Genomic DNA, 27,347 nt, shown 5'->3' on the forward strand with positions numbered 1-27,347 from the left:
AGCCCTTATCTCTCTCATCAAACACCAATCAGAAGCCACAAAAAAATACAACTGAACAATAACGCAATCAGCATTAGACTGTTTCAAGCACACCAAGCACCTGTCCTGGACTCATTGACTCAACTTCTGCAGACACAAATTAGGCTAAGTGCCTCTTCATGCGTATAGAGTGAACCTGATTTGAACCTTTCAGGTGTCTCTGGGCCTGGAAGTGTAGGAGTACTATGGCACTAATGCACACCTGCCTCCTACCACCTGTCTGAAACAAGGCTTGTGCATCCTGTGGCTCTCCAGGAACAGGATTGAAGAACAATTGAAGAGTTTATATCCAAAACGCTATATTGATATGTTTCACATTTGAAATTATTGCTTATGGGTACCTTCACGTGTGTGTAAAATATGACTGTCCTCAGATGTTTTATTCATAGATGTTAGATGTGTATGAATATGTGTATATATATATATAAGTATTCAGACCCTCTGACTTTTTCCACATTTTGTTACGTTACACCCTTATTCTAAAATTGATTAAATAAAAAAAAATCCTCAGCAATCTACTAACAAGACTCCATAATGACAAAGCGAAATCAGGTTTTTAGAATGCTTGCAAATGAATGAAAAATGTAAAACTGAAAACCTTATTTACATAAGTATTCAGACCCTTTGCTATGAGACTCGAAATTAAGCTCAGATGCATCCTGTTTTACATTGATCATCTTTGAGATGTTTCTACAATTTGATTCTAGTCCACCTGTGGTAAATTCAATTAATTGCACATGATTTGGAAAGGCACACACCTGTCTATATAAGGTCCCACAGTTGACCATGCATGTCAGAGCAAAAACCAAGCCATGAGGTCGAAGAAATTGCCCGTAGAGCTCCGAGACAGGATTGTGTGCTGCGCAGCTATTTTCAGGTCTCTCCAGTGATTTTCGATTGGGTTCAAGTCCAGGCTCTGGCTGGGCCATTCAACAACATTCAGAGACTTGCCCGAAGCCACTCCTGCACTGTCTTGGCTGTGTGCTTAAGTAGTTGTCCAGTTGGAAGGCGAACCTTCGCCTCAGTCTGAGGCCCTGAGCACTCTGAAGCAAGTTTTCATCAAGGATCTCTCTGTACTTCGCTCCGTTCATCTTTTCCTCAATCCTGACTAGTCTCCCAGACCCTGCCGCTGAAAAACATCCCCACAGCATGATTTTGCCATCACCATGCTTCACCGTATTGATGGTGCTAGGTTTCCCTCAGATGTGACGCTTGGCATTCAGGCCAAAGAGTTCAATCTTGGTTTCATCAGACCAGAGAATCTTGTTTCTCATGGTCTGAGAGTCTGTAGGTGCCCTTTGGCAAACTCCAAGCGGGCTGTCATGTGCCTTTTACTGAGGAGTGGCTGCAGTCTGGCCACTCTACCACAAAGGCCTAACTGGTGGAGTGTTGCAGAGATAGTTGTCCTTCTGGAAGGTTCTCCCATCTCCACAGAGGAACTCTAAATCTCTGTCAGAGTGACCATCGGGTTCTCGGTTACCTCCCTGACCAAGGCCCTTCTCCGCCGATTGCTCAGTTTGACCGGCGGCCAGCTTTAGGAAGAGTCTTGGTGGTTCCAAAGTTCTTCCATTTAAGAATGATGGAGGCCACTGTTTTCTTGGGGACCTTCAATGCTGCAAAAAATGTTTGGTACCCTTCCCCTGATCTGTGCCTCGACACAATCCTGTCTCGGAGCTCTACGTACAATTCCTTTGACATCATGGCTTGGTTTTTGCTCTGACTTTCACTGTCAACTGTGGGACCTTATATAGACAGGCGTGTGCCTTTCCAAATCATGTCAAATCAATTGAATTTACCACAGGTGTACTCCAATTAAGTTGTAAAAACATCTCTAGGATGATCACTGGAAACAGGATACACCTGAGCTCAATTTCGAGTCTCATAGCAAAGGGTCTAAATACTTAGGTAAATAAGGTATTTCTTTTTTTCATTTGAATACATTTGTAAAAAATGTATTTGGGGTATTGTGTGTAGATTGCTGAGGATTTGTATTTATTTAATCCATTTTAGAATAAGGATGTAACGTAACAAAATGTAGAAAAAGTCAAGGGGTCTGAGTACTTTCCGAAGGCACTAAATATGTATTTGGCCGTGCCATACTCACGAGATGGCCTCGATCATGTCCACACCCATCTCCACACAGCAGGATGCGTGGTCGGCCCGGGCCTCTGGCAGCCCAGACACACAGTAGTAGCAGTCGCCAAGAATCTTAATACGCAGGCAGTGGTTCTCCTGTTGACACATACACACGCACACACACACACACACACACACACACACACACACACACACACACACACACACACACACACACACACACACACACACACACACACACACACACACACACACACACACACACACACATACACATGTATGCACACAGACACACACACACACATAATGTGTTAGTGTGTTACTAGCATTTCCTTTGAGGAGGGTTTTACATACGATGATCACAAAAAGTGTTTGTTTGTTACCTGCTTGTTGAAATGCACTTGGTATTGTAAGTCTCTCTGGATAAAAGCCTCATGACTAAAAACTCAGTGGGAAATAATTCCTTTCCAAATTAAAACCTGACCACTATATCTAGGCAACCAAATGCTGGCTTCACATTTTGCCAACACTTGGGATAAAACTACAGTACCTTCAGAAAGTTTTCACACCCCTTGACTTTTTCCACATTTTGTTACAGCCTGAATTTCAAATGGATTAAACTGAGATTTTTGTGTCACTGGCCTACACACGGTACCCCATAATGTCAAAGTGGAATTATGTTTTTCTAAATTTTACAAATAAATTACAAATGAAAGCTGAAATGCCTTGAGTCAATAAGTATTCAACTCCTTTGTTATGGCAAGACTAAATAAGTTCAGGAGTAAAAATGTGTTTAACAAGTCACATAATAAGTTGCATGGACTCTGTGTGCAATAATAGTGTTTAACATGATTCTTGAATGACTACTTCATCTCTGTACCCCACACATACAATTATCTGTAAGGTATCTCCATCAAGCAGTGAATTTCGAACATAGATTCAACCACAAAAACCAGGGAGGTTTTCCAATGCCTCACAAAGAAGGTCACCTATTGGTAAAAAAAAAACACACATTGAATATCCCTTTGACAATGGTGAAGTTATTAATGACACTTTAGATGGTTTATCAATACATCCAGTCACTACAAAGATACAGGCGTCCTTCCTAACTCAGTTGCCGGAGAGGAAGGAAACCGCTCAGCGATTTCATGAGGCCAATGGTGACTTCAAAACAGTTCGAGTTTAATGGCTGTGATAGGAGAAACTGAGGATGGATCAACTACATTGTAGTTAATTCACAATACTAACATAATTGACAGAATGAAAAGAAGGAAGCCTTTACGAAATAAAAATATTCCAAAAAAACAAGGCACTAATGTAATACTGCAAAAAATGTGGCAAAGCAATTAACTTTTTGTCCTGAATACAAAGTGTTATGTTTGGGGCAAATCCAATACAACACATTACTCAGTACCACTCCATATTTTCAAGCATGGTGGTGGCTGTATCATGTTATGGGTATGCTTGTAATCATTAAGGACTGGGTAGTTTTTCAGGAGAAAAAAAATAAACAAAATGGAGCTAAGCACAGGAAAAATCCTAGAGGAAAATCTGGTTCAGTCTGCTTTCCACCAGAATGGCAGATGAATTCACCTTTCAGCAGGACAATAACCTAAAACACAAGGCCAAATCTACACTGGAGTTGCTTACCAAGAAGACAGTAAATGTTCCTGAGTGGCTGAGTTACAGTTTTGACTTAAATTTACTTGAAAATCTATTGTTGTCAAGCAATGATCAACAACCAATTTGACAGACCTTGAAGAATTTTTTACAAAGAATAATGTTGCACAATCCGGGTGTGGAAAGCTCTTAGAGACTTACCGAGAAAGACTTGCTATTATCACTGCCAAATGTGCATTCAGCAAATTATTGACTCAGGGGTGTGAATCCTTATGTAAATCAGATATTTCTGTATTTCATTTTCAATAAATGTGCAAAAATGCATTTAAACATGTTCTCACTTTGTCATTATGGGATCTTGTGTGTAGATGGGTGAGAGAAAACAATTATAATAATTCAGGCTGTAACACAACAAAATGTGGAATAAGTCAAGGGGTATGAATACTTTCTGACGCCACTAGATCTGTGGTGTATGGGGTATGTTTTCCATACAGTGTATAATTACCCCTATATAATGTACTGTCACTTATAAATACCAAATCTAAATACCAAGTTTGGACTTTCACATAGTGATGAATGACATTGGAAATGTATTGTTCCCAGTGGGAACGTCGAGGTCTGGAAGAATACTAAATGAATTACTTTTCTTCTTTTTTCTGGGAATTCTGCACTGCAAAACGCCCTCATGACATGTATGTTAAAGAGAATTGCTCTTTTTCTTTTACCTATTTTAATACAATTTCACTGCAGTATAAAATACTGTTAATAGCTTATTATTTCCCTCATTCTTACTGTAAACAACACAGCTTTGTTAGGTAAAAATACTGTTAATAGCTTATTATTTCCCTCATTCTTACTGTAAACAACACAGCTTTGTTAGGTAAGAATACTGCTGCTCTCCATCCATTATGTTTTTGTACTGTAAAATACAGAAAATAGGCTATTGTGTGTGTGTACTTCATGGTTTGTTATTTAGAACTCAACAGTCAAGGCTATACAGATATTGGGTTGGGGGGGGCAACACAGAGTGATCACATGGAAAGCTTGAGTAATCATTCTACATGTGTCTTCTAGAACATAGAGTTAAGTAGCATGCCCTGGATATGACCTTAATGGTTGCTTGGCAGAGTGAGTCTGGCCTTGTGCTGTACTGTAAATATCTAGCCTAATGGTTTGTGTGAGAGAGTGTGTGTGTGTTTGTGTGTGTGTGTGTGTGTGTGTGTGTGTGTGTGTGTGTGTGTGTGTGTCTCCCTTGGGCAGGGCACAGGACTGCAGCAGGCTCATGTCTCATGATAGCCACCTGAATGTCTTCTGTCTCCACAGCACATGGCTCTGTTTAAACCAGGATCCATACAATCACTCCTAGTGTTGTGCAAATTAAACAGTGTGTGTGCGGGTGTGTAGGTGGGTGTGTATGTGTGTGTGTGTGTGTCTGTTCACGACCTCCTTGGAACATGTGACAGGATCTAAATCTATTTAAGTGCATTTAAGAAAATCCTTCTGACTGCATCATTAATACGTCTATGTGATTAATCTGACATATGAAAGTGAATGTGTGTATGTGTACTGGAATCAGCTAAGACGTGGCTAGTGAGATGGGCAGTTCTCAGTGTCTTCGCATGCACATGCGTGTGTGTGTGTGTGTCTGTTCATATGTGCCAGAGAGCAGTGGTCCATGCTGGGTCTGGATGAGACTGGGTCTATGTCTGGGAGGTGTGTTGTGACTCAGTGCCCCTGCAGTGGGCTAATGAGGTGAGAGTTGAGGCCTGGCTGGCAGACCAGCGGGGTACACAACCACACAGTGAATTGTGTCAGGGCATTCAAAGTTGTCAAAATCCACATCGCTATCAGTAAACTCCCACATCAACTATATCTGCCTGGTATTTCAATTAGCAGAAGAAAGGACTCCAAAGTGGGAGAAAGGAGTACTGTACAATCCTAGGGTTGCAGGGTTCACCTGTGTGCGTGTGTGTGTGTGTGTGTGTGTGTGTGTGTGTGTGTGTGTGTGTGTGTGTGTGTGTGTGTGTGTGTGTGTGTGTGTGTGTGTGTGTGTGCGCGTGTGCGTGTGCGTGTGTGTGTGCGTGGTTGCATGTGTTCTCACCGCGGCCAGCTTGTCGAAGCGGGCAAAAAGTTCATTGAGTGTCATCACCAGCTCCTGGGCAGTACACTGGGACGCCAGACTGGTAAACCCCTCGATGTCCGCAAACAGGATGCTGCAAGACACACAGGCGCACACACACACACACAGAGAAAGAGAGACATATATATAGAGAGAGAGGTAGAGAGAGAGAAAGGGTTAGCTCCAGTTACTTCAATAGAAAACATTCCAGGTCACTTTCTGATTCTTCCTTAATACTCGTCTTGGATCAGTACTAAGTAGCTCTTAACATACTGTATCTTGGCTGAGACATTGAACTCAGCACAGTGCTCAGTACCTTCCAGCCAACCAGTTTTTGAATAAGGGAGCAGATAGAGCTGTTGAATGAAAAGCTAAATTAATTCTTATCCTTTTTTTCCACCCTGAAGTAATACAACTGGGTATAAAGTGGAGAAATTATAGGATAGTCTGAAAGTCATGATTGCTTCCTCCTCTCCAATACCCACGCTGCACCACTCTTACTGAATGGCATCGGCCGTTACCACGGGTACAGAGGTGGCTCTGACTCAAGGCTGATTGCCACTGGTCTATTCAATTCAATGGTACCATTTCTGAGAAACATGAGAAAAGTGATGCTTTTAATCAGCATTTTACCTTGGAAGGCTTTTTATTTTAAAGAAATTATGGTTTTATTGACCCTGGTCAGTGAGTTGACTGCTCTTCACTCTCCCAGACTCTACTTGGCATGATGGAAGATCCATGAACTTCTAATGAATCTTTGTTCCCATTTCAACAACTTTCTACCTGTGATGTGCTAGATGCCTTGCTTAATTAAGATGGCTGTAAAAAAAAAACTCAGATTTACTTGATCCTTTCTTTTGCTGCCCTAATTGCGGAATCATTGACATATTTTTTACCTGACAGTTATCTCACTGCAATCCCCAGGGTTTGGAAGGCGGCCCATGTGCTCCCTCTCCACAAAGTTGGTGTTGACCCCTCCGACCTAAATAATTATTGCCCTGTCTCTAAACTGTCTTGCCTATCAAAACATTTTTGAATCTTTGATAAACTCGGATTAGGTCTTCCCTAGCTACAAAATGTATTCTAAGTGTTCATGAATATGGTTTCAGGCCAGGTCATTGCACCTTTATAGGCTTTGTTAAATAGCAGAAAACAAATAATTCAGTCAACATTCATACCGGTAATAGATTATGGTGATATCGTCTATAATACAGTATATGAATGCAGCTGCCACTGTATTGAAGCCCTTGGATGCAGTTTATCGTAGTGCACTAAGCTTTATTACAGGCGACGGGTTCAGTACACATCACTGAATTCTGTATCAGAAATTAGGCTGGTCCTCTTTGAAGTCTCATAGATCGATGCATTGCACTCTTTTTGTTTATAAAGCCCTCTTGAACAAACTTCCCCCGTACCTTACTTCATTGTTAACCTACAGACGTACGAGCTCCCAGACCCGATCTCAGGGATTTCTAACGCTGGAGATACCTTCCATCTCCACTGAGTTAGGTCCTCATCAAATCAAGCTTTATTTTTACAGCACATTTCAGACATGGAATGCAACACAATATGCTTCACTCGAAGAAAACTAAGAAAAACAATGAAAATAAAAACTGAAATATTTACTACACAACAAACATAAGAGGATAAAAGATAAAATAATAACTATAAAAAAGGAACGACTAAAAAGCAACCTAAGGAAAAGCAAAGCTTTGGGATAGTTAAAAGGCCAGTGCCAGAGGACCTGAGGGAACTACTGGGTAAAAGCATGTCTGAAGTATTGGGGTGCCAAAAACCAATAGAAGTATCTTAAAATGTATTTGAAAACTCACAGGCAGTCAGTGCAGAGACCTTAAAACCTGTGTAATGTGTGCTCTCCGTCTGGTCTTGGTCAGTATCCATGCTGCAGCATTCTGTATGTTTTGCAGTTGACCAATGGTTTTCTTGGTCAGACCAGACAGGAGAGCATTACAGTAGTCAAGCCTGCTTGTAATACAAGCATGGATGAGTCTCTCTGTATCAGCCTGAGATAGAAATGTCCGCACCTTGGCAATGTTCCTTAGGTGGTAAAAAGCTATTTTGGTGACATTCCTAACGTGTGATTTGAAATTGAGTTCAGAATCTAAAATAACACCTAGGTTTTTTACCTGGTGTTTTATCTGTGCGGCCAGATTCTCCCTCTGTGCTTTGGCTCCAACAATAAGTAACTCCGTCTTGTCTTGATTTAGCTGGAGGAAGTTGTGTGCTATCCAAGTTTTTAAATCACTAATACAGTCTAATAATCCTCTAGTGACACAGAAATGTAAAGTTGTGTAATGTCTGCGTAGCAGTGAAAATCAATGCTGTGCTTACTGATAACTCTGCCAAGGGGTAACATACATATACACAAGTATGTGGAAACCCCTTCAAATTAGTGAATTCAGCTATTTCAGCCACACCTGTTGCTGACAGCTGTATACAATTGAGCACACAGCCATGCAATCTCCATAGAAAAAACACTGACAGTAGAATGGCCTTACTGAAGAACTCAGTGAATTTCAACGTGCCACCGTCATAGGATGTCACCTTTCCAACAAGTCAGTTTGTCAAATTTCTGCCCTGCTATCGCTGTCCTGGGCAACTGTAAGTGCTGTTATTGTGAAGTGGAAACGTCTAGGAGCAACAACGGCTCAGCCGCAAAGTGGTAGGCCACACAAGCTCACAGAACGGGATGGCCAAGTGCTGAAGCGCGTAAAAATCGTCTGACCTCGGTTGCAACACTCACTACCGAGTTCCAAACTGCCTCTGGAAGCAACGTCAGCACAAGAACTCTCCGGGAGCTTCATGAAATGGGTTTCCATGGCTGAGCAACCTCACACAAGCCTAAGATCACCATGCGCAATGCCAAGAGTCGGCTGGAGTGGTGTAAGCTCACCACCATTGGACTGGAGTGATGAATCACGCTTCACCATCTGGCAGTCTGACGGACAAATCTGGGTTTAGCAGTTGCCAGGAAAGCACTACCTGACCGAACGCATAGTGCCAACTGTAAAGTTTGGTGGAGGGGGAATAATGGTCTGGGGCTGTTTTTCATGATTTGGGCTAGGCCCCTTAGTTCCAGTGAAAGGAAATCTTAACGCTACAGTATACAATGACATTCTAGACAATTCTGTGCTTCCAACTTTGTGGCAAAAGTTTGGGGTACGCCCTTTCCTCCCCAGTCTGTCCAGAAGGACATCATGATCAAAAGTGTTGAATGCAGCACTTAAATCCAAGAGGACAGAGAGCTGTTTGGTATTTATGTTGGCTCTAAGATCATTTACTACTTTAGCTAAGTAGTAAATGTGCTGTTGTGGGCCTGAAAACCAGATTCTATATTTTAAAAAAAAATACAGTTAAAAAATTCTTTAGCTGTTTTAAAACCAATTTCTCCAGAAGTTTGCTTAAGAATGGAAGGTTAGAGCTTGAATGAAAATTTCTTCAGAAGGGGTTTTACCATAGCAGATTTTAGTGCAGTGGTGGAAAGTGCAGTGCAGTGGGGAAAGTGCCCGAGTGAAAGTGCCAAGTCACAGTCACCCAAGTCATAGACTGTTCGCTCTGCAACCGCACAGCAAGCGGTACCGGAGCGCCAAGTCTAGAACCAAAAGGCTCCTTAACAGCTTCTACCCCCAAGCCATAAGACTGCTGAACAATTAACAATTAATCAAATGGCCACCCGGACTATTTACATTGACCCCCCCCCCCCCCCCCCTCCACACTTTGTTTTTACACTGCTGTTACTTGCTGTTTATTATCTATGCATAGTCACTTTACAAATGACCTTGACTAACCTGTACCCCCGCACATTGACTCGGTACCCCCTGTATATAGCCTAGTTATTGTTATGTAATTTTCTTGTGTTACTTTTTGATTTGATTAGATTTTTTTACTTTAGTTATTTAGTAAATATTTTCTTAACTCTATTCTTGAACTGCATTGTTGGTTAAGGGCTTGTAAGTAAGCATTTCACCTGTTGTATTCGGCGCATGTGACAAATAACATTTGATTTGATTTGATTAACAGTAGCTTGCACTTCTTCAGATATGCAATTAAAAACTGTTTTGAAGAAGGTGGTGGGGATCACATTGAGAAGGCAGGTAGAAGGCTTAAGTTGTGATATCACTTTCCTGAGCATGTCTGTGTCAACCAAAAATAAATCCTAGTGCCTTTGCGAGGTAGGCTAGGGAACATATCATTAAACTTCTCATCAGGTCTTGCTAGACTGATACCCAGCCTAATGTTTGTTATCTCTGAAATATGCCACAAACATTTATATATGGAGGAAATTTCAGATAGGTTTGCGTGGGTAGGATTTATCAGGCCATTAATGGTCAAGAAGAGCACTCTCGAATTATTCTGATTATTAGTTAGAAAAATTAGCCCGTCTGGCATTTCTAATTTCCTTGTTGTGTATGCCAAGTTGCCCTCTCAGAATATCATAACGGACCTACAACTTTGACTTTCTCCACTTCCACTCTGCCTATCTGCAATTTCTCTTAAATGTATAAGTTTTCTCACTCATCCAAGGGTCTCTGTAACGATCGTCCTGGGAAGAATGAGACCAAGGCGCAGCATCCTTTGAGTTCCACATAATTTTAATCACGAAGTGAAACTACGACACAACAAAACAATAAAGAATACGACAACCGAACAGCTACGTCGTGCATCCTAGCGGCACACAAAAAAAAGAACAAGATCCCACACAGAAAGAGGGAAAAGGGCAGCCTAAGTATGGTTCTCAATCAGAGACAACGATAGACAGCTGCCTCTGATTGAGAACCACACCCGGCCAAACACATAGAAATAGACCACATAGAACCAAGACATAGAATGCCCACCCCAACTCACGCCCTGATCAAACCAAAATAGAGACATAAAAAGGATCTCTAAGGTCAGGGCGTGACAGTCTCTCCCTTTGGATGTGGCTTTTTTCAACTTTACTGGAGCTATGGCATCAATGGTTGCCCTTAATTTGCTATTAAAGTTATCAAATAAATCAACACAAGAGGAAGGCAAAATAGGTGATGGAGTATTGTTTATACACTCAATAAAATCTGTAGCAACTTCAGAGGTAAGATAGCGTTTCTTAATAATGCGTTCAGTATTACCCTGTGCTATGGGAAACAAGGTAGTACAAAATACACAGTGGTGATCAGATAAAACAACATCAACAATTGAGGATAAGTCAATAGAAAGCCCCTTGGTAATAACCAGGTATGGCCGCGGTTATGGGTTAGCCCAGTAACATGTTGGATAAAGTCCATAGAGCTCAAAAGATTCATAAATTCAATGGCCTTCGAGTCAGTCTCTTTGTCAACATGAATATTACATTCACCCAACACAATGATTTTATCATAGTTCTCAAGGACAATAGACAATAGTTCAGATAAATCAGTGAAGAAAGTGGGGCAGTGCTTTGGTGGCCTATACAGGGTTACGGCCAGCACTGGTGGCTGACATTTAAACAGTATAACATGATGCTCAAAATACCCAAGTTGCCAAATGAAATGTCCTTACAGCTGAGAGCATTAGTAAAAATAGAGGCTGTCGCCCCACCCTTTTCCCTTTTCTGATAGAGTATGAAAAGCTGTAGTCTGGGGGGAGGCTTCAATAAGAGAAGCACTACAGTCTGAAGACAGCCATGTTTCAGCTCAGTCATGATGTCATTGACAAGATAGGTTTTCCTATTGATTGTTCGAACATTTAAAAGCGCCATATTCAATGAGTGTGGGCTACTCTGCCTCGAGGTAACGAATGGAAAAACTACCAAATTATTAACTTTACAACCATGTTTTCTGACAGTCTCCAATCTATCAGAATGGTAGCAGATGACAGTTTGTATAAACTCACTAGAAGTCGTAGTTAAAGGAACATAAATGATGTTACTCATAATAACCATAGTGCCGTGTCAACAGGAGTTGATATGCTTTCCAAGTCTTCTGTTGCTTATTCTGACAGGGAGAACTGGAGCACTACCAGACCCTGTCCGTCAGTCTTCAGTCTCTAAAACAGTTTCGATGTTGCTGGATATAATCCTGGAAACCCTGCGGTTGGGGTGAATCCCGTCTCTTTTAAAAAGTGCTGGTTTCTCCCAAGCAAATCAAAGTTGTCACAAAAAGAGACATTCCTGTCATTGCAAACTTTCTTCAGGTACTCGTTTATGGCAAAGAGTTAGCTGAAATATTCCGAACCCCTTCGGTAGCACGGGAGGGGGCCAGAGATGATTTTTCTCTACCCCGTGCTAGCGAGGTTCTTTAAAAATGATTTGTAGTCCTCCCTCAGTTCCTCAGGCCGCTTAAACGAAGGTTGTTAAAACCTACATGAGTGACGATAGTGCCAATATTGGAGTAGTTGGCCAGAACTGTGGGCAGGAGAGAGTTGATGTCATGGACACGGGCTCCTGGGTGACAGCGGACCTTAGTCGGTCCACAGACCGTAGGCAGGCCAATATCTCTCACCATCGAGCTGCCCACAATGTTGGTGGTAGTGATGGAATCCGATGGGGGAAACGACCTGCTGAACTGCGGTGGGCATGGGGGAGGGTGCCACTGGGAGGCCACCGGCTAATCTGTGCTGACTCCTGCGGCTGGTAGGTCAGTCTCAAGCGGGGCAAAGCTGTTTCAAAGCTGGATCAAATCTTCTCAGATAGAGGGGTGGCCAGACTGCCTCCCCGATCTCCTACACCTTGCGAGTATCCAGTCTCCCATGGGCCGTGGAGTTGAATTTAACCTGTCGGTTGGATTGAGACAGATCAACGCCACCCGATTCATCAACAGCTTTGCTATAGGAGGCATATAAAACTGCGGTCTAAGGCACTGGATCGCAGTGCTTGAGGTGTAACTACAGACCCGGGTTCGATCCCAGGCTGTGTCGCAGCCAGCCGCGACCGGGAGACCCATGAGGTGGCGCACAATTGGCCCAGCGTGGTCTGGGTTTGGCCGGCCGGGATGCCCTTGTCCCATCGCGTTCTAACAACTCCTTGTGGCAGGCTGGGCGCATGCACGCTGACTTCGGTCACCAGCTGTACAGTGTTTCCTCCAACACATTGGTGCGGCTTGCTTCCAGGTTAAAGGAGCAGTGTGTCAAGAAGTAGTGCGGCTTGGCAGGGTCGTGTTTCAGAGGACGCATGGCTCTCGACCTTCACCTCTTCTGAGTCCATACAGAAGTTGCAGCGATGGGACAAGACTGTAACTACCAATTGGGGAGAAAAAGTGTTTAAAAGTTACAAAAAATACTAAAAAATGTATGTAAGCTTGCAAAATCAGGATGATTTGTATGAGGCTAGGTAAATCTGCACCTTACTTGTGGAATAATCTCCTAAACCCTCTAAAATGTGATGATTTGGCACCTCTAGGGCAATTCAGACAGCTGATTGAGGACGTTTTTACAGAACAATGTGTTTGTTTTCAATGATTGTGTTTTGTATCTCTGCTTTGCTTTTTGTAGTGTAGTGATGTGTATATTATTTTGTAATTCCAGGGCTCATCTGTAAAAGAGACCTTGGTCTCAGCATGACTCCCTGTCAAAACAAAATGTTCATGGGAAGACTTTCTGACTTTCTACAGTAACAATAGCTGCCGCTACAGCACCTTATCATATATGTTACCAATACGTCAGCCCCATTACCATTCCAGTGGGCTGACTACTTGATTGACTGTGCTGTGATGAGTGCTAAAGACAAGTAGCTATCTACGCTATTGAAAAACACAATTACTTCTGGCTATGTGACTGTGCTGAGTGTTAGCAATCTATGCTATTGAAAAATGTATGTCCCAATGGTGTTGGAGAACAGAGGCTTTCTTCACTCAACACAGAGAGAGAGTGTGTGGAGGCAGGTAATCTTCCCTGAGAACAAGGTAACTGATAGGGCTGTCTATTATCTGTGTTTCCACTTGGTGGTCGGGACAGGACACATACACAACACTACGACAGTGTGGATGAAGATGAGCTCATCTAGTTTCACTTTTCTATATTCAATCTGGAGACAAAGAGAGAGAAGAGGCAGCGACAGCTCGATTTCAGCACTAGGCCATGGGGGGACTGCCTGGGAGTCAGGTTGGCTTGACATGACATGATCGACTAATCTCTTGAGCTTCTGTTGACATTGGGAGTTGTTCTCAGGGACGTTGTGGCCCTCAGTTCCTTATCCAAGTCTGAAGGTTGGCTGTGAATGCTTGAATGGTTTCCGGTGAACATGCTATGCCGTTTAAAAGTGTACTCAATAGACAGTCCGTTAAGAGGCAGGCTGTCAATGAACTGATCCAAGTTTGACCTCACAACTACTATTAAACTCAGCAAAAAAATAAACGTCCTCTCACTGTCAACTGCATTTATTTTCAGCAAACTTGACATGTGTAAATATTTGTTTGAACATAACAAGATTCAACAACTGAGACATAAGTTCCACAGACATGTGACTAACAGAGATGGAATAATGTGTCCCTGAACAAAGGGGGAGTCAAAATCAAAAGTGACAGTCAGTATCTGGTGTGTCCACCAGCTACTGCAGTGCATCTCCTCCTCATGGACTGCACCAGATTTGGGAGATGTTACCCCACTCTTCCACCAAGGCACCTACAAGTTCCCAGACATTTCTGGGGGGAATGGCCCTAGCCCTCACCCTCTGATCCAACAGATCCCAGGCGTGCTCAATGGGATTGAGATCCGGGCTCTTCGCTGGCCTTGGCAGAACACTGACATTCCTGTCTTGCAGGAAATCACGTACAGGACGAGCAGTATGGCTGGTGGCATTGTCATGCTGGAGGGTCATGTCAGGATGAGCCTGCAGGAAGGGTACCACATGAGGGAGGAGGATGTCTTCCCTGTAACGCACAGCGTTGAGATTGCCTGCAATGACAACAAGCTCAGTCCGATGATGCTGTGACACACCGCCCCAGACATTAAACGGACCCTCCACCTCCAAATTGATCCCACTCTAGAGTACAGGCCTCGGTGTAACGCTTATTGCTTCGACGATAAACGCAAATCCGACCATCACCCCTGTTGAGACAAAACCGCGAGTCGTCAGTGAAGAGCACTTTTTGCCAGTCCTGTCTGGTCCAGCGATGGTGGGTTTGTGCCCATAGGCGACGTTGTTGCCAGTGATGTCTGGTGAGGACCTGCCTTACAACAAGCCTACAAGCCCTCAGTCCAGCCTCTCTCAGCCTATTGCAGATAGTCTTAGCACTGATGGAGGGATTGTGCGTTCCTGGTGTAACTAGGGCAGTTGTTGTTGCCATCCTGTACCTGTCCCGCAGGTGTGATGTTCGGATGTACCGATCCTGTGCAGGTGCTGTTACATGTGGTCTGCCACTGCGAGGACGATCAGCTGTCCATCCTGTCTCCCTGTAGCGCTGTCTTAGGTGTCTCACAGTACGGACGTGCAATTTATTGCCCTGGCTACATCGGCAGTCCTCATGCCTCCTTGCAGCATGCCTAAGGCACGTTCACGTAGATTAGCAGCGACCCTGGGTATCTTTCTTTTGGTGTTTTTCAGAGTCAGTAGAAAGGCCTCTTTAGTGTCCTAAGTTTTCATAACTGCGACCTTAATTGCCTACCGTCTGTAAACTGTTAGTGTCTTAACAACCGTTCCACAGGTGCATGTTCATTAATTGTTTATGGTTCATTGAACAAGCATGGGAAACGGTGTTTAAACCCTTTACAATGAAGATCTGTGAAGCTATTTGGATTTTTACGAATTATCTTTGAAAGACAGGGTCCTGAAAAAGGAACGTATCTTTTTTTGCTGAGTTTATATGTACAGTGGCAAGAAAAAGTATGTGAACCCTTTGGAATTACCTGGATTTCTGCATAAATTGGTCATTGAATTTGATCTGATCTTTGTCTAAGTCACAACCATAGATAAACACAGTGTGCTTAAACTAATAACACACAAATGATTGTATTTTTCTTGTCTAGATTGAATACATCATTTAAACTTTCACAGTATAGATTGGGGAAAGTATGTGAACCCCTAGGCTAATAACTTCTCCAAAAGCTAATTGGAGTCAGGAACCAGCTAAACTTGAGTCCAATCAATGAGACGAGATTGGAGATGTTGGTTAGAGCTGCCCTGCCCTACAAAAAAACTCAAAATTTGAGTTTGGTATTCAATAGAAGCTTTGCCTGATGTGAACCATGCCTTGAACAAAATAGATCTCAAAAGACCTAAGATTAAGAATTGTTGACTTGCATAAAGCTGAAAATAGTTACATAAGTATCTCTAAAAGCCTTGATGTTCATCAGTCCACGGTAAGACAAATTGTCTATAAATGGAGAAAGTTCAGCACTGTTGCTACTCTCCCTAGGAGTGGCCGTCCCGCAAAGAGGACTGCAAAAGCACAGTGCAGAATGCTCAATGAGGTTAAGAAGAATCCTAGAGTGTCAGCTAAAGACTTACAGAAATCTCTGGAAGATGCTAACATCTCTGTTGACGAGTCCACGATACGTAAAAAACTAAACAAGAATGGTGTTCATGGGAGGACACCACGGAAGAAGCCACTGCTGTTGAAAAAAACAGGTTCGCAAAAGAACATCTGCGCTACTGGCAAAATATTCTGTGGACAGATGAAACTAAAGTTGAGTTGTTTGTAAGGAACACACAACACTATGTGTGGAGAAAAATAAGGGACATAACACCAACATCAAAACCTCATCCCAACTGTAAACTATGTTGGAGGGAGCATCATGGTTTGGGGCTGCTTTGCTGCCTCAGGGGCTGGACAGCTTGCTATCGTCGACGGAAAAATGAATTCCCAAGTTTATCAAGACATGTTGCAGGAGAATGTAAGGCTATCTGTCCGTCAATTGAAGCTCAACAGAAGTTGGGTAATGCAACAGGACAACGACAAAAAACACAGAAGTAAATGAACAACTGAATTGCTTCAACAGAAGAAAATATGCCTTCTGGAGTGGCCCAGTCAGAGTCCTGACCTCAACCTGATTGAGATGCTGTGGCATGAGCTCAAGAGAGCAGTTCACACCAGACATCCTAAGAATATTGCTGAACTGATATAGTTTTGTATAGAGGAATGGTCCAAAATTCCTCCTGACCGTTGTGCAGGTCTGGTCCACAACTACAGAAAATGTTTGGTTGAGGTTATTGCTGCTAAAAGGAGGGTCAACCAGTTATTAAATCAAAGGGTTCACATACTTTTTCCTCCCTGCACTGTGAATGTTTACACACTGTATTCAGCAAAAACATATAATAGTTTGTGTGTTATTAGTTTAAGCAGACTGTGTTTGTCTGTTGTTGTGGCTTAGATGAAGATCAGATAACATTTTATGACTAATTTATGCAGAAATCGAGGTACTTCCAAAGGATTCACATACTTTTTTTTGCCACTGTATCTAAAAAGGGAGGGGGGTGACTAAAATTGGGTAATTATATATTTGTTCTTTTCTTTCATCACGGGATGGAGATAAAGACGACAGGGAAGAGAGAAAGAGAGAGAGAGAGGAAGAAAAGAGCAGCTTCAGAGACAAATACGCTCACATGAGTATCACAGGGTACACACAGCCCAGCTCCATGCCACTAGCAGCCCTGCCTGCAGGAAGATGAATGGGGACAAGATAAGATATGTCTATACGCTGAAAATAGAGCTGAAGGAACAGGGGCATAGAGAGAGACACAGAAGGGTGTTACGAGGTTATAAAATAATAATTGGGGGAGGAGGGGATGGTTCCATCTAGAGTCAACCTAGACAAAACCAGAGACAGTGGTTCTGTCCGGAAACAATCCTTAGTCTCTACCCCCAATCTGTTTATCTGAAAGGATTGGATAGGTATAAGCCTATCACAGGGCAAGCTGGAGCTACTCCCAGTAGGCTCATACTCCCATTGCTGGTGCTCCTCCCAGTAGGCACATTACAGGTGCTCCTCCCAGTAGTCTCATACTCCCATTACAGGTGCTCCTCCCAGTAGGCCCATACTCCCATTACAGGTGCTCCTCCCAGTAGGCTCATACTCCCATTGCTGGTGCTCCTCCCAGTAGGCACATTACAGGTGCTCCTCCCAGTAGGCTCATACTCCCATTGCTGGTGCTCCTCCCAGTAGGCACATTACATGTGCTCCTCCCAGTAGTCTCATACTCCCATTACAGGTGCTCCTCCCAGTAGTCTCATACTCCCATTACAGGTGCTCCTCCCAGTAGTCTCATACTCCCCTTACAGGTGCTCCTCCCAGTAGGCTCATACTCCCATTGCTGGTGCTCCTCCCAGTAGGCACATTACAGGTGCTCCTCCCAGTAGTCTCATACTCCCATTACAGGTGCTCCTCCCAGTAGTCTCATACTCCCATTACAGGTGCTCCTCCCAGTAGGCTCATACTCCCATTACAGGTGCTCCTCCCAGTAGGCTCATACTCCCATTACAGGTGCTCTTCCCAGTAAGCCCATTACAGGTGCTCCTCCCAGTAGGCTCATACTCCCATTACAGGTGCTCTTCCCAGTAGGCCCATTGCTGGTGCACCTCCCTGTAGACTCATACTCCCATTGCTGGTGCTCCTCCCATACTCCCATTGCTGGTGCTCCTCCCAGTAGACCCATACTCCCATTGCTGGTGCTCCTCCCAGTAGGCCCATACTCCCATTGCTGGTGCTCCTCCCAGTAGGCCCATACTCCCATCACAATGACCACATATTGTGATTAGAAGGAGAGCCATCAAGCATTAGAGGAGAGGAGATGAGAGGGGAAGGAATGGGAAAGGGAGGATGGGGGATTCTGCCTTCCAATTGACCTTGGATAACTATAAATATGGATCCCCATTCTGGGGTTTGAACCAAGACAAATAATGACAATTTAAAGACTGCATTCTCCTTATTATATATGTTTTCATAATTCAAGAGTGCCTTGATCTGAAATTAAGATTACTTAATTGGTCAATTGCAAACTAAGTCAAACTGAAGTTTGACTTCCACTTTTAACCCAACCCCTCCAAAAGACACACACAGAGAGCTGCCACACTAGGAGCTGTTGTTGTTCCTTATCAATCTACATACATTACCCCATAATGACAAAGAGCCTTGCACAAGTCACAACAGCATGCAATGGCATCTAGGATTTGATACCAGCAACCCTCCGGTTGCCAGCTCACTTCCCGACAGATTTTTCCCGTCGGACCCGGGATTTGAACTGGCAACCCTCGCCTCTAACTGCCAGGCTACCTGCCGCTCCAAATGGAAGCTCCACCACTGTAGTATTTAAATACACTACCGTTCAAAAGTTTGGGGTCACTTAGAAATGTCCTTGTTTTTGAAATAAAAGCACATTTTTTGTCCATTAAAATAACATCAAATTGATCAGAAATACAGTGTAGACATTGTTAATGTTGGAATATGTATGGAATATCTATGTAGGTGTACAGAGGCCCATTATTAGCAACCATCACTCCTGTGTTCCAATGGCACGTTGTGTTAGCTAATCCAAGTTTATCGTTTTAAAAGGCTAATTGATCATTAGAAAACCATTTTGCAATTATGTTAGCACAGCTGAAAACTGTTGTTCTGATTAAAGAAGCAATAAAAATGGCCTTCTTTAGACTAGTTGAGTATCTGGAGCATCAGCATTTATGGGTTTGATAACAGGCTCAAAATGACCAGAAACAAAGAACTTTCTTCTGAAACTCATCAGTCTATTCTTGTTCTGAGAAATGAAGGCTTTTCCATGTGAGAAATTGGCAAGAAACTGAAGATCTCGTACAACACTGTGTACTACTCCCTTTACAGAACAGCGCAAACTGGCTCTAACCAGAATAGAAAGAGGAGTGGGAGGCCCCGGTGCACAACTGAGCAAGACGACAAGTACATTAGAATGTCTAGTTAGAGAATGCTGGCCTTCTAGGCAGAGTTCCTATGTCCAGTGTCTGTGTTCTTTTGCTCATCTTAATATTTTATTTTTATTGGCCAGTGTGAAATATGGCCAGCATCCCGGAGTCGCCTCTTCACTGTTGACGTTGAGACTGGTGTTTTGCGGGTACTATTTAATGACGCTGCCAGTTGAGGACTTGTCAGGCGTCTGTTCTCAAACTAATGATCAATTAGTCTTTTAAAATTATAAACTTGGATTAGCTAACACAACATGCCATTGGAACACATGAGTGATGGTTGCTGATAATGGGCCTCTGTACGCCTATGTAGATATTCCATAAAAAATCTGCTGTTTGCAGCTACAATTATCATTTACAACATTAACAATGTCTACACTGTATTCCTGATCAATTTGATGTTATTTTAATGGACAAAAAATGTGCTTTTCTTACAAAAACAAGGACATTTTTAAGTGACTCCAAACTTTTGAATGGTAGCGTACATTTGTTGTTTATCAAGTGATAGCAACAGAATACTCTCAATTGTATTCGTTAGTTGTAGACTAACAGCGAAATGCTTACTTATGGGCCCTTTCCAAAAATGCAGAGAGAAAGAAAATAGAGGTTATGTCATGTGAATTATACTGTAATAGCCAGTCCCCCTGGTCTGTTTTCTGTGTGATCCTGGGTTGGCTGGCTGACACAGACACGGCGGAGCACTAGACCCAGCCAAGACCACCTCCCTTTAAACATAGATTATCAGCTTGTACTGTAGCTGAGGACAGGGGCGACATGGAGGCTAAATTTAGACACAAATATAATCCCTGTGCCTCCCACAACGAGCGGATTAAGAGCGCCACAAATATTATCTCCCAGGAAGCAGTATGTTCCGTTCTCCTAGGGCACGACCATATATGTATATTTGGGCTGGTTTGGAGGGGGTAGGCGGGAGCCTGGGCAGAAAACGAGAGCTGTGTCAGGTCTTAAAGCTCCATTTAATCGTTAGACGATGAATCATGAGATATTTAATGGAGGCATATCTAAGATAGTGTTGTTGTTGTTTTTTTTTTACAAATGACACACAGTAACTTCCTATAGTACTTCACAGAAATCAAGGCATTTAGAGAAACAAGGGTCACCGTGCATGGGTGTCCTTCATTCAACTCTGCCCCAAAGCATGTCTTTCATGTTAGAGGCACATGTACAGCAGACCCATTTTCTATAGAGGAATATGTTCTATAAACGACTGTATTTATGTATGTATACAGGGCCTTCGGAAAGAATTCAGACCTTTTGACTTTTCCACATTTTGTTAGGTTACAGACTTATTCTAAAATAGTTTTTTTCCATTTAACAATCTACACACATTACCCCATATATTACAAAGCAAAAACAGGGTTTTAGAAATGTTTGCTAATTTATAAAAAATAAAAAAACAGAAATATAAAATGTACATAAGTATTTAGACACTTTACTCAGTACTTTGTTGAAGCATCTTTGGCAGCGATAACAGCCTCGAGTCTTCTTGGATATGATGCTACAACCTTGGCACATCTGTATTTGGGTAGTTTCTCCTATTCTTCTCTGCAGATCCTCTCAAGCTCTGTCAGATTGGCTCATACTCCATTGCTGCACAGCTTTTATCAGGTCTCTCCAGAGAATTAAGATCGGGTTCAAGTCCGGACTCTGGCTCGGCCACTCAAGGACATTCAGAGACTTGTCCCGAAGCCACTCCTGTGTTGTCTTGGCTGTGTGCTTAGATTCGTTGTCCTGTTGGAAGGTGAACCTTCAACCCAGACTGAGGTCCTGAGCACTCTGGAGCAGGTTTTCACCAAGGATCTCTCTGTACTGACTAGTCTCCCAGTCTGTGCCGCTGAAAAACATCCCCACAGCATGCTGCTGCCATCACCATGCTTCACCGTATGGATGGTGCCAGGTTTCCTCCAGACGTGACGCTTGGCATTCATGCCAAAGAGTTCAATCTTGGTTTCATCAGACTAGAAAATGGCTTTTGGCAAACTCCAAGTGGACTGTCATGTGCCTTTTACTGTAGAGTGGCTTCTGTCTGGCATAAAGGGTTGATTAATGGAGTACTGCAGATATTTTTATCCTTCTGGAAGGTTCTCTCATCTCCACAGAGGAACTCTAGAGCCCTGACAGAGTGACCATTGGGTTCTTGGTCACCTCCCCGACCAAGCCCTTCTCCCCTGATTGCTCAGTTTGGCCGGGCGGCCAGCTCTAGGAAGAGTCTTGGTGGTTCCAAACTTCTTCCATTTAAGAATGATGGAGGCCATTGTGTTCTTGGGGACCTTCAATACTGCAGACATTTTTTGGTACCCTTCCCCAGATCTGTGCCTCGACACAATCCTGTCTCTGAGCTCTACGGACAATTCTTTCGACCTCATGGCTTGGTTTTTGCTCTGACATGCACTGTCAACTGCGGGACCTTATATAGACAGGCGAGTGCCTTTTCAAATCATGTCCAACAAATTGAATTTACCACAGGTGGACTCCAATCAAGTTGTAGAAACATCTCAAGGATGATCAATGGAAACAGGATGCACCTGAGCTCAATTCATTAAAAAAATATGTGCTTTTATTTAACTTGGCAAGTCAGTTAAGAACAAATTCTTATTTACAATGACAGCCTACACTGACCAAACCCGGGCGACGCTGGGCCAATTGTGCTCCGCCCTATGGGACTCCCAATCACGGCCAGTTGTGATACAGCCTGGATTTGAACCAGGATGTCTGTAGTGACGCCTCCAGCACCGAGATGCACTGTCTTAGACTGCTGCGCCACTCGGGAGACCACAGTTTTGAGTCTCATAGCAAAGGGTCTAAATACTTGTGTAAATAAGGTATTTCTGTTAATTATATTTAATAAAGTTGCAAACATTTCTACAAACCTGTTTTCACTTTGTCATTAAGGGGTATTGTGTGTAGATTGCTGAGGAAAAATACATATTTAATCAATTTTAGAATAAAGCTGTAACGTAACAAAATTTGGAAAAAGTCAAGAGGTCTGAATACTTTCCGAAGGAACTGTATACAGTATCTATGAGTCACTGGGTGTATGTACCAGAAATTAAAAAGAAAAATACATTCACCAAAACAGGACTTTTTTGGGGGGTCAAAACAGAAAACATCAGATATTCATTGTGCAATAACTTTACCAAACAAGGTACACTGTGACCATGACCTGATGAAACCAGGCATGTTGAAGCCCTTACAACCACTCAGTCAGAGAGAGACAATATATTCGCATCAGCGTTATTGTGCTCATCCATTACATTATTTTGCTAAACTGTCAGAGATGATAAACAGATAGTCATATCTCATTTGCTCAATGGAATGTAACAATGGAATGAACCTTCTGTACTAACCACACAACCTGGTTTACAGGCTACAACAAGGCCATGCACTGGACTCGGGCAATGTCCCAATTTGAGTAAATCTACTGTAAATCGCTCCAAAAGGTTAATAATCTGCACAACAACAAGGCCCAGAATGGAATAACAACCCTTTTACAGCTTGGGGTGAAACTGCTGAAACCCAGAGTTTCAGTTAAAACGTGACACCTGAGCTGCGAGGGAGTGAATGGCATTATATTGTTAGGAATTTGTTTGTTACAGTACGCCTCCATGCTTGCTTGCTTCTGAGCTAGGCCTCGGCTCGCATGAAAGCGGCAGCCATGCCAGGGACCGCGTCCAACATCCAACATCCCCCTGGGAAAGAATAAAGGGAGAGAGAGAGAAAAAAAAGAGAGAGAGAGAGAGAGAGAAAGAGAAAGCACTTCCTGCTTACATAGCTAGCCCCGCAGAACCTGTTACGGGTTATCTCGCTGCCATGTCAAAAGGGGCTTCTGTCTTGACCCCTAACCTTGTTTCCCCCGGACCTCCTGGCACTGCCACAGACAATCAGCCTTTCATCTCCCGCCGCATAGCTTGACCCCTCAGCACTGTTGATGGTTGTGCTCTCCCCTCCTGCCGCCCTCATGGCCTCCCTGCCTCTCTCCATTTCACTCACCTCACTCTGCATACATTCCCCTCTCTCTCCCTCCTTCCCCTTTCTCTCCCTCACTCCCACCTTCTATGCCTCTCTTCACTTCACTCATCTCACCCTGCATATCCCCCTCTCAATCTTTTCCTTCTCTACCTCCCCTCTTCACAGTTCTCCTACCACACCTTCTGTCATTTTAGTTCTAATACTACTGTCATATCAGGATAGTGTTCAGCTCTCTCTCTCTCTCTCTCTCTCTCTCTCTCTCTCTCTCTCTCTCTCTCTCTCTCTCTCTCTCTCTCTCTCTCTCTCTCTCTCTCTCTCTCTCTCTCTCTCTCTCTCTCTCTCTCTCTCTCTCTCTCTCTCTCTCTCTCTCTCTCTCTCTCTCTCTCTCTCTCTCTCTCTCTCTCTCTCTCTCTCTCTCTCTCTCTCTCTCTATATATATATATATATATATATATATATATATATATATATATATATATATATGATCCTGTCATGCCCAACCAAACCCATGTGTAGCTGTTACATTTGGCTGCTTGTCAGTTTGTATTTCCTCCTCTCTGTCCCTGGCTGCACACCTTCCTGTCAACTCTGTTGCTGTCCGTGGTCTTAGCATAGCTCTACACCAGCATGCCCCAAAGACAAGCTTAGTGCCAGTCTTTTAGATATTGTACATTACAAAGCCATTCCCATCCAATATCATCCATATTCTCAGCAGCCATTTTCTCTACACCCAGGTGACAACATCAGCTGGGAAGAAAGGGGGAAAGGGGGATACCTAGTCAGTTGTACAACTGAATGCCTTCAACTGAAATGTGTCTTCAGCATTTAACCCAACCCCAAGAGCGACCAGGGCTATGTTCTAATGTCCACTAGTACACCACTTGCCACCAGAAAAACTGAGGATGGATCAACTAGGGCTGTGGCGGTCATGAAATTTCATCAGCTGTTGATTGTCAAGCAAATAACTGTCAGTCTCATGGTAATTCACCGTTAATTAACATAAACACGTTTAGCATCTCCTGGCTTCCACACATGCAGACTTTTGGATTATCTAAATTTTAAAAAGTATAATAAATCCATATAATATAGCCTACACGTTCACAATAAATCCCTTATTTATTTTAGACAGATCTAAAGAAGCATGATATGAAGAAAATGTATTCTATTTCAGATGAAAAGAATAGCATACTCAGAGTTGTCCTTATGTTAGGTTCTGATGTGGCTATGCCAAATTGCTGTGGGCTACACTACTTCATTTAGCAGACAAGATTTGCTTAGAATTCTGTGGTATTATTTTATATTACTTTATTGTATGAAGAATACAATTATAAAATATAAATATTTTCTCTGAACGATTTGAGGGAGTGCGCACATGCGGCTATTCTGTGTTGAGCGGTTAACAAAGAAATAGGTACTCCTATATACTCAATTTAGAATTATTTAATGTAACTTTAGTTGTTCCACAAATGTTCGGCTATATGTTTTGATTTTTAATACATTGTAAGGCTGCATGATGAGACTCTAATGATGATTTGAAAAAAGTTGCTTGAAAGGCATTAGCTCTGCTTTGTTTTTTACGCAGGCTGTACACACTACAATAGTCTCTCATTCACAATTTGTGGCATCCCCTTTGTGGCCGTAATGCACCCAATAAAAATATATGCCTTTTGCAGCCCGGAGTGCTGCGCAATCCCTGAGTGCTGCGCAATCATCACGTGATCGGGTGTTTCTCACAGGCTACAAGTGAAGACAGACACTTCCGGGACGCAACTGCGCGCGTCCTTATCCAATTCCAAGGTGCATGTTGAAGATATTGGAAGAACTGTCCACATTTACTTTTTGTCAGCCAACAAGATGAGTAGGCCTAATGAACATCAAAAGCACTAGCCTATGTCAATCTACTATCCCCCATAGTACAAAAGTCAACCTATTCTATTCTGTGCAAGAAATAGATATTCCAAACATAGTCTGGGACAGTTGTGGGGTGCGATAGATCCAAAATGAATACAACCACTAGCATAAAAAAAAAAATGTTTTTACGCAATGTGGCTGACGCAAAAGAACAGAACGTTTAGCTATAAGCGCGAATGTTCCATTATGGGGAAAACACCATTATCAAAAGTGACCGCAAATGCGATTATGCATGTAATGCTTTGATTATAAAGGTGTATTTTTATGGTGAAAATTATCTTCTCCAAACTTGAAACTCACGCGCTGCCTATTTATGCCAGTTAGGCTCTAAACCCCTCCTAAAGCAGATTAATGTGCTTAACTTTATGAAGCTATTTGGCCACTTTAGTTGTGATACAAACCTTATAAAAACATATAAGCCTATGGGCTAGGCTACATGAGGTGTGTGACTATGATTCGAAAAAGTCGCAAGAAAAGGCCGTTTCTTATGCTGGGCATCATTCACAAGTGTTAGGCTTATATTGTCACGCATCAGACTATTCTTGATTTAATCTTGTCTTTACATATACTAGATAATATATGTGTGAAATTTGTTTTGATTTAGAATGGACCATTATCATGCACCTTTCTCGAAACAGGCAACGGGAAAAAATACATGTCATCTATGCACTTAAATAGCGAATGGAGGACGCTTTCCCTGTGGTTCATTTTCATGCCAGCCAGGTAGGCTAGACTCCTGTTGTAAAGCGAAGCAATACACTTAACATTAGGAAAGTTGATCAATAGTAGGCCTAGCCTATAGAAAGCTGATGGGATCCTCCTCTTTTTAATAGAGTCCACCAAAACTTGGATTTCTCACGCAATTGCATAGCCTATAGACATGTTGCGCAACATGAGCTCATGGACTCTCATGAAGTGATTGATTACATTTTCGATCACATTTACATTTATGTCAGAGTGATTAGAGGAACAATAGAGTGCTGAGTACCAGGCAGTTAGGAAGTTTGGTAGGCTACTAATGACCAGCAGCAGCAGCATCAGAGCTCGGAGAAGCCTAATTACCGTGACTAAACGGTCACATGGAATTTGACTGCCTTCATGACCCGTGACCGCTGGTATGGCGGTAATACGGTCACCACAACAGCTCTAGGATCAACAACATTGTAGTTACTCCACAATACTAACCTAATTGACAGAGTGAGAAGAAGGAAGCCTGTAGAGAATAAAAATATTCCAAAACATGCATCCTGTTTGCAACAAGGCACTAAAGTAATACTGCAAACAATGTGGAAAACCTGGTTGTCTGCTTTACACCAGAGACTGGGATGAATGAATGAATTCACCTTTCAGCAGGACAATAACCTAAAACACAAGACCAAATCTAAAACATTTCCAAAATCATGTTTTCACTTTGTCATTATGGGGTGTTGTGTGTAGATGGGTGAGAGAAAAAAATATTGAATCCATTTTGAATTCAGGCTGTAACACAACAAAATGTGGAATAAGTCAAGGGGTATGAATACTTTCTGAAGGCACTGTAAATGTCTGTTGGTGGGGGATGGGGGAGGAGATAGAATGTCCTCAAAGGAATGTCCATAGGGGGAGGAGCAGAGGGAAAGTGAGAAGTGAAGGACAGAGCTCAGCAGTATATCCTGTGCTGTTTGCCTTAGTGCTGTGCTGAACAAGGAGAGTGTGTCAGTACTAGTTAGAACAGCACGGATATAAACTAACAG

At 42.7% G+C, this 27,347-nt stretch overlaps 1 protein-coding gene across 1 annotated transcript in view; it reads right to left on the bottom strand.

Moving 5' to 3' along the window:
- The window catches only part of LOC120057913 (adenylate cyclase type 5-like), a 142,763-nt gene that overhangs the window by 28,121 nt on the left and 87,295 nt on the right, over positions 1-27,347 (bottom strand). The window contains 2 exon segments of the mRNA XM_039006386.1: positions 2,144-2,271; positions 5,858-5,969. Coding sequence (XP_038862314.1) covers positions 2,144-2,271; positions 5,858-5,969 — 240 coding nt within the window.

Source organism: Salvelinus namaycush, chromosome 13, assembly GCF_016432855.1.
Source record: "Salvelinus namaycush isolate Seneca chromosome 13, SaNama_1.0, whole genome shotgun sequence".
NCBI lineage: Eukaryota > Metazoa > Chordata > Actinopteri > Salmoniformes > Salmonidae > Salvelinus > Salvelinus namaycush.